We start from the raw sequence: 13559 nt of genomic DNA, 5'->3' as shown, positions 1-13559 counted from the left end.
TAGCCAACAGGTGGTTTTAAATAATAACCTAAAAAAAAAAAAAGATTCAGTCATTCTATCGGGGGGAGAGGTGTTTTCTGTGGAGCTGTGGATGAAACCAACATTACTACATCCACACTTTAACAAACCTGACACATGCCTTTAAAATAAGAGAAAACAGAGTTTTGAGGCTCTCAGATGGATGAATGCTGTGAGTTTTATTATAGAGACAGAAAAGTATAGTTCAGTCAGATAACTCACGAATAGTTTGAACCAATATTTTATTATGAATGTGAATACAAGTGTGTATATAATAATTTATCTTGGCGTTCGGCTCTGCAATATTTGTTCTCCCTGCTCGGCACAATCATACAGACATCATTAACCATTAAGAGCAGGGAGATAGATATACATACATAACAACCCCCCATGGGGAACAGAACCAATAGCAGAGCCCACTGGTGGTGCTGGGGTGGTGGTGGGAGTAACAGTTGCATTCCAACAACCAGGGGTACAAATGACAGCAGAGAATGAACGAAGACCGAGGTGAGCTTAAATAACCCGCTGATTGGTCAGCTGATTGTCACGTCAGCTCTGACGACAGCTCTGACGTAAGACTGCGTAATAGTATTGTAATAACTCTGTATGCACCCGCATAGCCGCAGTATGTAACCTCTCGAGTATATGCTGCCTGAACTAACTCGCAGGCTACGTCTCATTAGACATTTCCATCCATAGTAGAAAATAATAATTCCTCAAAAATGAGCAGTTTATGATGTTTCCTAAAATATGCCATGTCAAAAGAGAAACGAAAGAGGGAAAAAGGAGTCATACTGTACTGTATGGCTCAGCGGTAGATGTTTCGTTTCAAATGCAGGACAACTAGACAACTCTATCATGAGTTAAAGTGTGGTGACTGATGCAGTGGATTGGTTCACATTCTATAACTGCAGGTTCCTTGTTTGAGTCCCAGGCCTTCGGTAATTGATACATCTCTGGCAAAGTTCATCAGTTAACATTGATCAGAATAACACTTCAAAAGCACTAGGAGAGACCTGTTGGCTGTGAAGGTGTTGTGGTGCAGCGCGGTCTGCTGCGCTATCTCTGAAATGTAGAGGTTCCAGGTTTGAGTCTCAGACCTACTGCAGTTAAATCCTGGAGTACACTGAAGTTTTTAAGTCGAGCATTCAAAAGAGCAACGCAAAAGCACTAGTAGACATGTTGAAGGACAACATTTTGGCTGTGACGCAATGGTGAGGTGCACTACATGGGTTGCTTCTGCTCAGATAGCTGGCAGGTTTGAGTCCTATGACATCAAGGTACTGGAGGACCATTGGGAGGAGATTGCCCGCTCTACGCTACCCTTAACCTGTTAATGGAGCTGCGCCGCCCCAATAGGTTATTCTAGCACCTGCTCTACCCGTCACCATTATGCCGACACCGTTATTTGCGCATGGAGGTGTGCCCGTGGGCGTGTTGTTGCTATATCCCCCACATTGCAATTCTACAGACACACATGGGTACGGCTTGGGGAGGGGGGATAGTGGATTCTAGAAGCACCCGCTGGTTTATAAAATCACCCGTCAAGTGCACACAGACACTACAATGGCTTTGTGCGTTGGACCATGAGCCGTGTTGCCAGCCTTGGAGAGAAATAAGCAACCGCAGTCCGCAGGTCTATGAAAACAAAAAGAAGCAACTATAAGGCCACATGAGCACTTCAAACTACTAACTAGAGCTTTCATATCCCCTAAATATTTCAGCCTGGCTCGACTAATAATTGACAAATTAGACCCAGCCCAGCCAGTCAGTAATTTTTTTATAGAAGCCTTATTTCTCATTAAATCTTGGTAATTCGTTAAGAACAGGAGTCATTCTACCCTATTCCAACAGTCTATGTTGTATTTAAAAAACAGCTTGGAGCAAATAGGGCTATATAAATATATACACTGCCCCATAACCATTTAAAAATGATTATGGTTATTCTATGACATATATGTTTCATAGAATAACCATAATCATTTTTGCGATGGAGAAATCACATCCAATGTTACCTTCTAGGCTACTGCCGCTGCCTGTGCTGTCATTTGAAGAAATAATCCAACATTTACTTTGAGGTGAAAAAGACACGAAGAAAGCTCAATAGTCTGAAGATGTCATGTTATGGTTTAAACTTTAAAGGGAGCTCGATCTGCTGCTGCGTCATGACAAAACAGCTGAGTGATTTGACCTACTTTTGAGTTGCGCTGCCCTGTTGATTAATTATTTGGCATCAGCTGTGTAAGAAATGAATAAATAACTATTTTAAATGGCTTTCATATACTCTTGGGGATCTGACTAATATGACAAGTTGCTTATTGTGAACACAATAGCCTACGCTACAAATTAATTAATATGTGAATTTATTTGGATGTAAAAAAAACGTAGACCCGGCTCAGCCGGTGCCGACGGTCCGGGTCGGGTCCCGTTGGGTTTGGGCTAAAATCTTAAGCACTTACATTTTTTATAAGATGATAGTATCATCTACTGTGATTTTCATTTTGGCTACTGTCTCATTAAACCCATGCTGCGGGTGAATATTATATTATAGCCTATATTATATATATTAGCCTATATTATTATTATATTCCCCGCGTAAACGCTACGTTCATGACCCCCCAAAATAACCATATTTGAACTGGGGACCCCCCCATTTAGTTTGACTCGGTTCCACAGATACATATTGTGAAAATAGCAGATCTACAAGCTCGCCAGGCGTTGGGTGCTCCATTGTGGTCTCGACCCACAGGTTGAGAACCACTGCATTAAAAGCTCCAAGCAAGTTACATGTCTAGTATGTTGTTGACCACGTAATGTAATATTTTTGGTTTTGTGTTTCTCCGTGGCGCGCGCGCCTCATTGCATGCTGTCCAAAATAACAGATCTGTAAGCTGTCGACAGACATGACGCAGCGCCGTTGATAGCTTGTATGTCTGTTATTTTGGGTAGGTAGGCGACGCACATACGCATCGCAGCAATGTGTCTGGGTTTGAGAGGCTTTGATTGATGTAAACTTAAAGTTTAGCTCTGTTCGGGATTACTGAACAAAGGTGGATGATGAAAGATAACGGGGACAATATGGATGTAAGTTAACTTTAACTGCGTCACTTCAGAGGAAACTATGGAGCTACTACAGAGATGTTTACACACCCCTGGAATCCATTAGAATGGTGGAAATAGAACAATACAGCCAACGTGAGTACATAGGCTATAGACCTTTCCTAAAACTGTCCAATTTAGTATACCCATGTGCTACTGTTTGTCTGTGTACCACGTAGGAGCGTTGTCGCAACATGATGTAATTAATTATTTGGGAGCAGCTGGTGTGTACCAATAGTATACATATTTTAAATGGCTTTCATATACTATTCCGGATCTGACTATTATGACAAGCTTATTGTGAACACAATAGGCTACAAATTAATATAAAAATGTATTTGGATAAAATAAAAAAAAAGAAGGAAAACAAGCCCAATGTGGCTTATAATAATCAGACCAGGCAACAGTGCAGACAGGTAGATAGGCTAGAGCATATATTGGATCGGGATGACGGCTAGCGCAGTCTTCTTTTAAAGGCAATGGCTTCTGGCACGGTGATTGGTTTTATCATTGTAACGCCCAAACCACACCTATGCATAATGTAACGGGTAGCTCAGGTGTTTGGCGGGTGAGGGGGGTGCCATAGAATACCGAATTTTGCGGGGAAACGCCTCTTGCCTAGACCGAAATCCGAGATTAGTGGTTTGTTCAAATTTCAGCTGGAATAGGGCCCGCAGTCTCTCCTCTTGTTTCCTGTGAGTTGGGTGTTTATGCCAAAAAAAAAACACTTGTCCTGCTGATGTTTTACAGATACAACATGAAAATCACTCACCAAGGAACCTATGGGCACTCAATACCAACTGTTGGGTGTCATCTAGCACTTTTTTCTTTTGTTAAAGTACTCCAAGTAACTCCAGCTCAAGCATTGTTAGTTGCACCCAGGTGCGTGCTGGACTGGCTTGTGTCCCACTGAGGGAGCTGCATCTCTCTGCCAATCTCCGTGTCTACGTCTTCCTCTTCACCTGTAAGGTTGGTCATGTCCTCCTCCACAGCCACATGGAAACACATTAGAGCTCTGGAGAGAACACAACAGAGTCAATGTATCACTTGAGCTGTCAATTCACATATATATATATATACACACATCATCTTTTTTTCCGTACGATCTTTAGAAGTGGAAATGTACGTATCTGGTAGAATGTCCCCAAAATAGACAGTACACCATGGCAGAATATTTGACCAAGGTGACAAATAAACAAATCTTAACAATGTACAGACACAGAGTGCACAGCCTGGACATCGAAAAAGGCCGGCAAACCTGGCTGCCCAGAGAGGACAAGCAGTGTTCTCACTGCTGTCAAGGAGTTGTGGATACAGAGCTTCACTTCTTGACCACATGTAAATATAAAGATACTAGAAAAGAAAAGGGTGATACCCTGAAATCTCCTACTTGTTGGTTGAGAAAGCTGAGTGTTCAAATTCTAGTGTAAGATCATGCCCAACATTTTTGTCATCATTCCTCCAAATATTCTATCAATATTAAATCATTTTACACTAGGTCTTCAAAGCAAATAAACTATGCAAGTAACTTTTGCCACTTTTAACTAAACCATATGGACATGATATTTGTGCCACGTCATTGACATTCATATTTTTCAAAATGTGATTCTGTTTTGGTAGTACATGTAAGAGGGGTTTGGGCAGTCATTTTCCACATGCATTGGACTAGAACAATTTCTGCTTCCCCACAAAGCTTAAGTCCTACAGGTATACAGTGCTTCCATGTTGTTTCACTGAAGATATATGTGATCCCACTCACCTAATCAAAACAGCAGGGATGATGGCAAGACCAGAAGCCAGGAGGAAGCTGAACCCAGAGAACCAGGAAACTGTGGCGGCGTATATGCCGTTGAACATAGTCAGTGCCCCTCCAACACTCAGCATCTCCACAAACGCAATGCATGCAAACATCGCACCTGAAGCGCGGAAGAAGAAGGTTAATATCATGGGCCTGGCTGTATGTCAGCCACAGGGCAAATTAAGGCTGGGTATGTGATAAATGGTAATGTACATTACAGTGTCAGCACTGATAGTGCCAGTATACACATGGTCTCTTAAGTCTAATAGGCTACAACTTACAAGTGACTGAAAAAACAGTAAGATTCTATGACTTTTTTATGTTTTGGATGACAGTCTATCATGCACATTTTTATTTGGATGACATGGTAAAGTATGACCTTTTTAATGTTTTTGATTACGTAACATAGTATGACATTTTATATTCTTGGACCACACGCTTAATTATTTTACATGAATTATCCTACTATATAATATATATATAATTTTTTCTGACAACATAGTATAGTATGTCTTTTCCATGTTTTGATTATGTAATACATTATTTATTTTTTATATCATGACCTTTATGTTTTGGGCAGCATAGTATAGTATAACATCTTTCAGTCTTTAACAGTATACAGTAGACTTTTTTTGGACAACATAGTACATCAGTACATAAGTTATATCCACGTTCAAAAACGCAGAACTTACTCTGTAAATGCTTATTTAAATTTCACATGAAATGATATAGGTTTACAATGTAAATAGGTCTAGTTTCACCACAAAACATATGTCAACTCATATGTATGCATTTGTCGATCCATTTCTTCACAGGGTTTGGGAAACGGGTTTGCATACAGTATTTGTGCTCTGTATTCGTGTACATTACATTGTCAATGGTTATGTTTTTAAAGGGGACAGAGAGAGGAGTTTACAGTCAATGATACTGTCATTAGTTTTCTTTGTGTTTAGTGTTCTAAAAGTGGTTAATCTCAGCTTTATAGGTGAATTAGTGTGTGAGCAGTTCATAGATGCAACCTGGTGCCAGTCCAACTGACAGAAAACCGTCCACAAATATGCAAATGCATACATGAGTTGAGATGTAATTTTTGTGGTGAAATTATTTAAATTGTAAAAAAAACATATCATTTGTATGTGAAATTAAAATAGATTTTCAGCAGCCTGAGTTAGAACTTTGAATATTTCTCTTCAGTCTCAGTTGATAAGCCTCTCCTAAAGTCTATTACTTCTTTCAGCGAATATCCTTCTGTTATCATTAAGGTGGATGGTCTAGTTATGCAGGCTGTGATAACCTCAGTTTTCTTGGCATTTAGAGCAAGAAAGTCCTCTCCCACCTTCCCGATGAAGTCGGACATTTTCCTATTTGGGCACGCACGGGGAGTACCTATTGCATTACTGTCAGACTGTCACACTGGACCTCTACTATTTATTATGAAATAATAAGCTAAATAAATTATCGCATCTTAAAGGGTCAGCTCAGGGCCCTTGGGATTAGAATCAACCCTCTACGGTTTCACCTCTATTCAGTTCCAGGGAAGAGGTGCACAGTGGACAGATCAACCCGGCTCTACAGAGCGTACAGCATTCTTACCTTGTTCAGAGCTCAGTACTGCCTTTGACATCATGGACTTGAAAACAGGCGTAGGCATGGAGGACAGGACCAGAGGCAGCCTCACTGTGGAGAGACACCAAACATGGAACACAGCTGCTACTGTGACTGCACCAGCGTATGACGCCATGTGACTTTTTCCCCCTAGTGCAATATACACGCATGTGTTCAAGACAAACAGGTGCACGCACATACACGCACACAAACACACACACACACACAGTTTTCTCACCCAGAAACATAAGGAGCGTGGTCTTCGCAAATGACGCCATGAGTAGACCTGCACTGACAGAGAGCAGACCCAGAAGCACAATGTGTGTGTCTTGGAGGCAGCGGGACAGTACAGTGACACCTGTATAGGGTTGAATGTTACTCAGTACACTGACACCTGATTCCACTTTGCGTTAATAGCAGCATTCACCCTACACTCTTTTCAGAAAACACACTTAACACATTAGTTCAGTCTGGTTCTGTAATCCCTTTGTACAGTATGTTTAGTCACTACTACTCAACCCTTCACCTGCAAAACTGCCCAGGTGGATGAGCGTGCTGATGGCTGAACCATAGCCAATGAAGACCTCACTCCAGCATAAGGGTTTATTCAACTCATACAGGATAAAGATGGACATACCACCTAGCTGGGAAACCTGAGACAGACAGGGAGATAAAGAAAGACAAAAATATATTGTAGAAAGTTGACTCTGCAGGAGTCTAGCTGTCTATAGGGTCTATGTGTCATCTGTCCGGAGGTAAAACTGCTGGACCGATCACTGCTACATTTCTTGTGCACACTGCCAGTATGTATATTTTGGCTTTAAAAAAAAGAATTGGGTAATTTTATCGTCTACTTAGGCTTTTGGGAGCACCCCGGACAGTTTTTAAGTTGCTTGATTCAGTATTTAGATATTTGATATTCATTTTATTAAAGTGAAATATCCACTTTAAGTTATTTTTCCCATAAGTTTTATACTTTTTGAAATGTTTAACTTTAATTTTATAATGGAAATCAATCAAAAAAGATTTTGGGGTGGGTGGGTTTTAAAATATCATCTGTATTGAGACATTTCTAACTTACCTTATAGAGAGCAAAAGCTGTGAGCATCAATCCCAGAGTGATGTTCCTCCGGCGAGTCCCTGATGTGAGCACCAGGTACATTCCCTTCAGCTGACCCATCAGCACCGCCCGTTGGGGAAGGCAGGAGCTGCCGACCTCTGGCGACAATCCTGACGAGGACAACGATGAAGATGATGTGGAGGAGGAATGAAAGGTCGACGAAGGCAAGGACGCAGCTGGAGTACGGCTCAGAGACTCTCGGAGGACACATAGCACGTAGGTCAGATTGATGAGGTGGAGCAGGGTGGCAGTGACGAAGGGCCAGGTGAAGCCAGCGGCGTGGATGAAGAAGCCAGTGCATAGAGACGCCAGTCCACACAGCAACCCCATGATCATGTCCAGGCCTGCCATTCTCACCGTACGGCCCCTTTCATCTCTGCCTGCGTAAATAAGGCCCTCACCATCGTCTTTGCTCCCATCACCATCATCAGCCTCTCGAACTCGAACCTTTCCCTCTTCGCATGGTGGATTTGAACCGTGGCACCTTCCTGTTTCACACCCTCCCTTTTCTATGCGTCGATCATGTCCCTCGGGAGCGATCACTGCATAAATATCTCCTCCTCTCTCAGTTCTGTCCTCGGAAATTCCTCTCGACTCACCTCCGCCCACGGCTAAAAGCCTCGGTTCACACCGGTCAGCCACGTAGGCAAAGCAGCCCCCAATGAGTGCTGAGGGGCCCCCTAGGAGCCCACTGATGAAAGAAGCTCCCAGCAAGAGGTTCAGATCGAGGGAGAGGGCGCTGACAAAACAGTAACACAGAGTGAAGAGACAGTCTCCCACCAGGGGGACCACGATGGCAGCCTTCCTGCCACAGATGTCACTGTAGGACACCAGGAGAGGAGAGGAGAGCAGACTGGGGAAGATGAAACACAGCTCAGCGTACAGGTGGAAGAGAGATGCCTTTTCTTGGACAGTCTGGAGAGGGGGAGGAAGAAAAGAGAGGAGAATATTAGAAGAAAAGGGGAATAAAGAGGGAGATGTGGTGAGAACAGGAAGTGAGACAAGTGGGGAAATCCAGAACTTTTTAATGACACAAGACTATTAGAGTCTAAAAGCACCGCTAGCAGCCCTTTGCTAGCCACTTTACACCCAACTGGAGATTGGCTGAAGGGTGGTGGTGAAAAGCTGGAATCATTAGATTATGAGATATCTTGTGTGGGGCTAGAGGATAGGATATGGAGTCACTCAAATATTTAGGGTTCATGTACCACAGAGCATGAATGTGCTCAGAATTGTTTTTGTCAGTCTGTCCATTAAAGTTTTAGATATAATTTCTGCAAGTGGACATTTTGGCCTACTGGTGGTGCTAGAAGAAAGGCCATAGGGTTATCCTTTTGGGGCCATAGACTGGGGAGCATGAAGGCGCACAGACAATTCCATATGCCGTCCAGCCAGTAGTTTTTTAGATATGTTTTGGGACCAGAGTGGTAAAGGGGACTAAGGATAAGGATAATTCCTTTAACAGGTCCGTTCATGAAAGTCCTTGCGGTCTTGTTTCCAATGAGGGCCTGTGAGCAATTAGGGGTTAAGAGTCTTGCTCAAGGACATATTTCATTTCATCGACACATTTGCTGGCCTGGCCTGGAATCGTACCTGGGGCAACCAGGGCCTCTGGCTCCCTAGGCAGGCTCACTAACCACTCAGCTATGGCCGGACCGACTGCCTGACTGATGCAACAGACAGACAGCTCCACTGCTAGCAGGGCTAAAAGCTCATTCTTGAAGTATATCTCTGCTGCCGAGCAGAAACCAGCCATGTCCCAAATATTAACTTTTCAGGAAATGAAGAAAACAAAACCCATCTTTTTAGAACAACACAATACTGCCTCATCAAAGTTGGTATGTGTCCTTTTATCATGACTTTAACCAAATCCAGCTCAAGTGGAGTTAGGTTTTTAACCATTAATGTGGAGATTTCTTTCCGTCTGACTTCGTAATTCTAATCAATGAGGAAAAAACAGCTCCAAAGTTGGAGTTAGGTGGTTTTACAGTTTGAGGATCCAATGGAGACTTCGGTTTAGTCAGAAGTGCTTTTTCAATACTTTTCATTACTTCAATATTTGTCACACACAGATCATAAATGGTGTTCAATAGCGATGATATTGAGAAGCTTCATAAAGGCTGTAAATTTATCACAAGAGAAGCTAATTTGTTTGGCATTATGCTGTCGTTCATTATTACAGCATATTGTAAAATAGATTTGTAGACACATGGTCCATTTCAGTCACCACGTAACTATAACAACAATAGCAGTCTCCATCTTGAATTTGAACCCTACTGATCTGTAATGAATAGGATAATGGCTCAGAATATTTCCCAGCTCTACTGAACAAACAAAGCTTAAAAATGTCCCTCCCGCCATGGTCAGGTAACAAAGCAAGGTAAAGTACACCTACTACTATTGTTGAAGATGGGGTTCAGATTACCATTATAGGTCTGGCATTGGACTAAAGGTCCATTCAATTCAACAGCAAGGATAACACCATTATTATTTTCCCCTCGTACTGTAGCTCCATGCACAATATTTCACACACACACACACACACACACACACACACACACACACACACACACACACACACACACACACACACACACACACACACACACACACACACACACACACACACACACACACACACACACACACACACACACACACACACACACACACACACACTCTTTTTGGGGCATCCCAAGTTCTTGAAACCCTCTAACAACCAGTCTATGGGTATGTCCTAGGCTGCCAAATATAAAAACAAATGGTCTGCACCTATAACCTTGCTCTGAGATGATGAGGAGTGGTTGGTATTTAATGACCTTGGTCATAAAGGCTTCCTCAAGGTCAAAGGTGCATGCAATCTCTAATACAGACACTTCCCTGGACTCTTCATCAACCACAACATCTGGTGTATTACCTGTCAAAGATGTAAAGATGTCTGGGTTATCACAGAGATAAAATGACACAGGAATGTTTGTACATTCTCACTGTAGATGCATGATATTTTGATATGTCCTTCGCTATGAGTTCCACTATTCTATCGTGACGTGCTATGTACATCCCTTTGTATGCATAGCAGCCATTCAAGATGTGTGACAGTGTTTCAGTGACCCGTTCTGTGGTGTGGTGCACGCTATGAGGAACCCTGAGTGAACCAACCACACACACACACACACACACACACCCTCACCACGTGTATAGAAGTCAGGTTTGTCGAGTTGTCTGCACAGTGGTGGATGTTGTTCTCCTCCATAGGGTAGGGGGCACCACTGAGCTGTAACCACAGTCTCCTATAGATGTACTGCTGCAGCAGAGGGTAGGTCATAAACATGCAGAATGCATATATCCCAATCACAGGCTCTATCAGGTAGACACAGCCCATGATGTACCTTGACCAGCAGAGAGAAAGAAAGAGGAAAACAGAGAATAACTTCTTCATACCTGGTAATAATTGTTACATTCAAAGGAACTTCAAATTCATATCTAAATATTTTGATACTGTAGTTTATCACACTCACCAGATTAGGATTTAGTCTGAGCACAAAATGTGCGTGCAAGGGTCAAGGATAGTGTTCTCTCTCTACTTAATTATGTTAAATGTAAACAGGTGCTGACACCTGATGCTGGCCAAACTGGTTGACAGGCTAATTGGAGAGGAACTAGTCAGTGGGCTAAGGACATTTGACAGGGCATATTTGCAGGGCAATTCCCAAACATGGATCGACAACATAGTACACATTAAGTCAACTTCTCTCACATGAAATGAATTGAATGCTATACATAATGAACACTTGCTTCTGTTACTCGAGGCTAAATGTGAGTCTTCCAACAGCGTACATTTTATCTACTGTTTCCCAATCTAGGGTTGGGGTTGTGTATCAAAGTGTTGCAGATCAACAGCATCAAATACATACAAATGTGTTTCATTATTTACAAAAGGTAGTGCACAAAAGTTATATTACTTTTACTGTTATTTACTATTTCCAAGTACTATTGTCAAAATGACATTGTTTCACATTGAAACAGTACTGACCCATGATGATGAATAACATTTACCTTAAAGAATAAGAATTAAGAATATTGAATAGCCCTGATATAGGGCTTAAGTGGTGAACAAAATAAAAGTTTTAAAGAAATGTACATGACTCCTTTCAAACAATGTCAAGTTAAATGTCAAAAAATAAAAAATAATCATTTACCTTTAGATGGAAGCACATCTCTGCTCGGATGTCACTGCAACTTCTTGTCTCCGTTTGTGAGGTGGAAAATGTACCATCTCGCTGGATTCCCCCTGGATACACCAGGGAATGTTGTTGCTGTGGTGAGGGGTGTGCGGTGGTGTGTTTCACCCCTGGAGCCCGAAGCACAAACACACCCTGTGGATCATCTCATCAACATCTCTCCTCTACACGCTCATGTCAACGACACACTGGATAATGACCAGTACACCTATACCACCAAAAACTTCTGGGAACTCAGATTAATACCACCATAACACCTGTGCTACGTGATGACAGGTTTCTGTGCTACCATGAACACACTGCTCCTCCTCCTTTGGTTCTCTGTGGGAAAATGAACTAGAGGAGGAAATAAGAGATAGAGGGTGGAGACACACATAGGGGTGGAGACTAGAGAGATAGAGAGAGAAACAAATAGTTGGAGGGATACAGAATTGAGTGTATATCTTAAATGCATTGCTGCTGTAGATCTGCTACTTTCAGTGCACGACATCCACACACAACATATACAGTAAATCAGGAATGTGTTTTCTCAGTGAAGTTAGTGACCATGTGTTCCATCACATTGTTTTGTCTTTGAAAAAGGAGTTTAGACATAGAGCATTTTATCACACGTCTGTCTTCTCAGCATACAGTAGTTACTTTGCAGTAATGCTTGTGATTACTGCTCTGCTCTGAGCCAACAATGCGGGTCAAAACTTGCATGACAAGGAAGTGTTTATGTGTAAGAGGATGCAGTGTCATGTACTCATGTTACAAAACACTGTGTGATCAAAAAAATTGGCAGCATATTTTTGGAATGATGCGAAGCCTGCGGAACTGGTTCAGGCAGAAAACTCAAGGCAGCGCGCCAACCCTGACCAGGTGACCAGTCACATGCACTCTTCGCCTGATCAGGGTCGGGCTATTTAAACTTCCCTGCCTACCTGTTCATTCCTCGCCTCTCCTCCTTGCTGCTTGCTGTGCTGCTGCTGCCTCTCTGCTGTCCGTTGCCTCTGCTGTCTGCTGCTACCGCTCTACTATGGCAAGCCATTTTAACATTTAATCGAACCACGCTCAGTCTAGCGATTAAATGTTAAAACGGCTTGCCATACTCTGCTGTCTGCTGCTGCCCATGAAGTTTTACAATCCCACCGGCTCTCCAGAATCCACCTCTAGGTTCCGTTTCTACATTCCCCTTTGGGGTCTTAATTCATTCCCTGTAATTCTATTGGGCACATCACTTAATTATAAATGTTCATGCTTACAGGGAATGAATAGAGACAGAGCCCTGATGCCAAATTCAATGCTGTAATTCAATCCAAGAGTTGTCTGACTGAACTAACTAATCAAGTTTTGGTGTTCCTTACTTATTAGGCTGCCCCAAAGAGATGATTGACATTAGGATTGAAAAGTTTAAAGGTCAAGGTCACAATCGAGAATTAACAGATTTTCATGAGACTTGGCGCCAATGATCAGGAAGCTTTCCTAATTCCAGTCTTCATACATATCCCACCAGGCAGGCAAACCATCTACATGTCCCATTATGTAACACCACCAGGGGGCAGTTCTCCATCAAATACAAAGGCGTCTCCATGTGGAATGCCCATTTCCACCTAGCGGCTACCACATCCTCCCAAACTACTTTCAAAGAAGATTAAAAAATACATTGAATACCCGAGTGGGTAATTAGAGGATAGGC

At 42.4% G+C, this 13559-nt stretch overlaps 1 protein-coding gene across 3 annotated transcripts; it reads right to left on the bottom strand.

The window, feature by feature from the left end:
- Positions 1-214: 214 nt before the first annotated feature.
- On the bottom strand, positions 215-12204 carry slc46a3 (solute carrier family 46 member 3). Of its 3 annotated transcripts, XM_080436617.1 has the most exons (10): positions 12137-12204; positions 11840-12104; positions 10831-11029; positions 7602-8555; positions 7047-7173; positions 6759-6878; positions 6509-6592; positions 4877-5033; positions 3970-4132; positions 249-1081 (listed from the first exon to the last, which is right to left on the bottom strand). In XM_080436617.1, the coding sequence occupies exons 3-9, from the start codon at positions 11020-11022 to the stop codon at positions 3976-3978; spliced, it is 1791 nt and encodes a 596-aa protein (XP_080292743.1). In that variant the 5' UTR covers positions 11023-11029; positions 11840-12104; positions 12137-12204; the 3' UTR covers positions 249-1081; positions 3970-3975. The 3 variants fall into 3 exon arrangements, with proteins under 3 accessions (XP_080292744.1, XP_080292742.1, XP_080292743.1); XM_080436616.1 differs by having other exon boundaries at positions 218-4132; XM_080436618.1 differs by lacking the exon at positions 10831-11029 and having other exon boundaries at positions 215-4132.
- Positions 12205-13559: the final 1355 nt, after the last annotated feature.

Source organism: Gymnoscopelus braueri (genome assembly GCF_963280865.1).
Source record: "Gymnoscopelus braueri genome assembly, chromosome: 8".
In the NCBI taxonomy this organism is placed as follows: domain Eukaryota; kingdom Metazoa; phylum Chordata; class Actinopteri; order Myctophiformes; family Myctophidae; genus Gymnoscopelus; species Gymnoscopelus braueri.
Note: the sequence above shows the minus strand (reverse complement) of the source record. Positions and strands in the feature narration are given on the sequence as shown.

Coding starts and splice junctions, on each gene's coding strand:
- slc46a3 (XM_080436616.1), bottom strand. CDS start 11,022: ATGGGCTGTGTCTACCTGATAGAGCCTGTGATTGGGATATATGCATTC. Junction 6,879..7,046: donor CCACCTGGGCAGTTTTGCAG/GTGAAGGGTTGA, acceptor AACCCTATACAG/GTGTCACTGTACTGTCCCGC. Junction 6,593..6,758: donor CACGCTCCTTATGTTTCTGG/GTGAGAAAACTG, acceptor GTCTCTCCACAG/TGAGGCTGCCTCTGGTCCTG.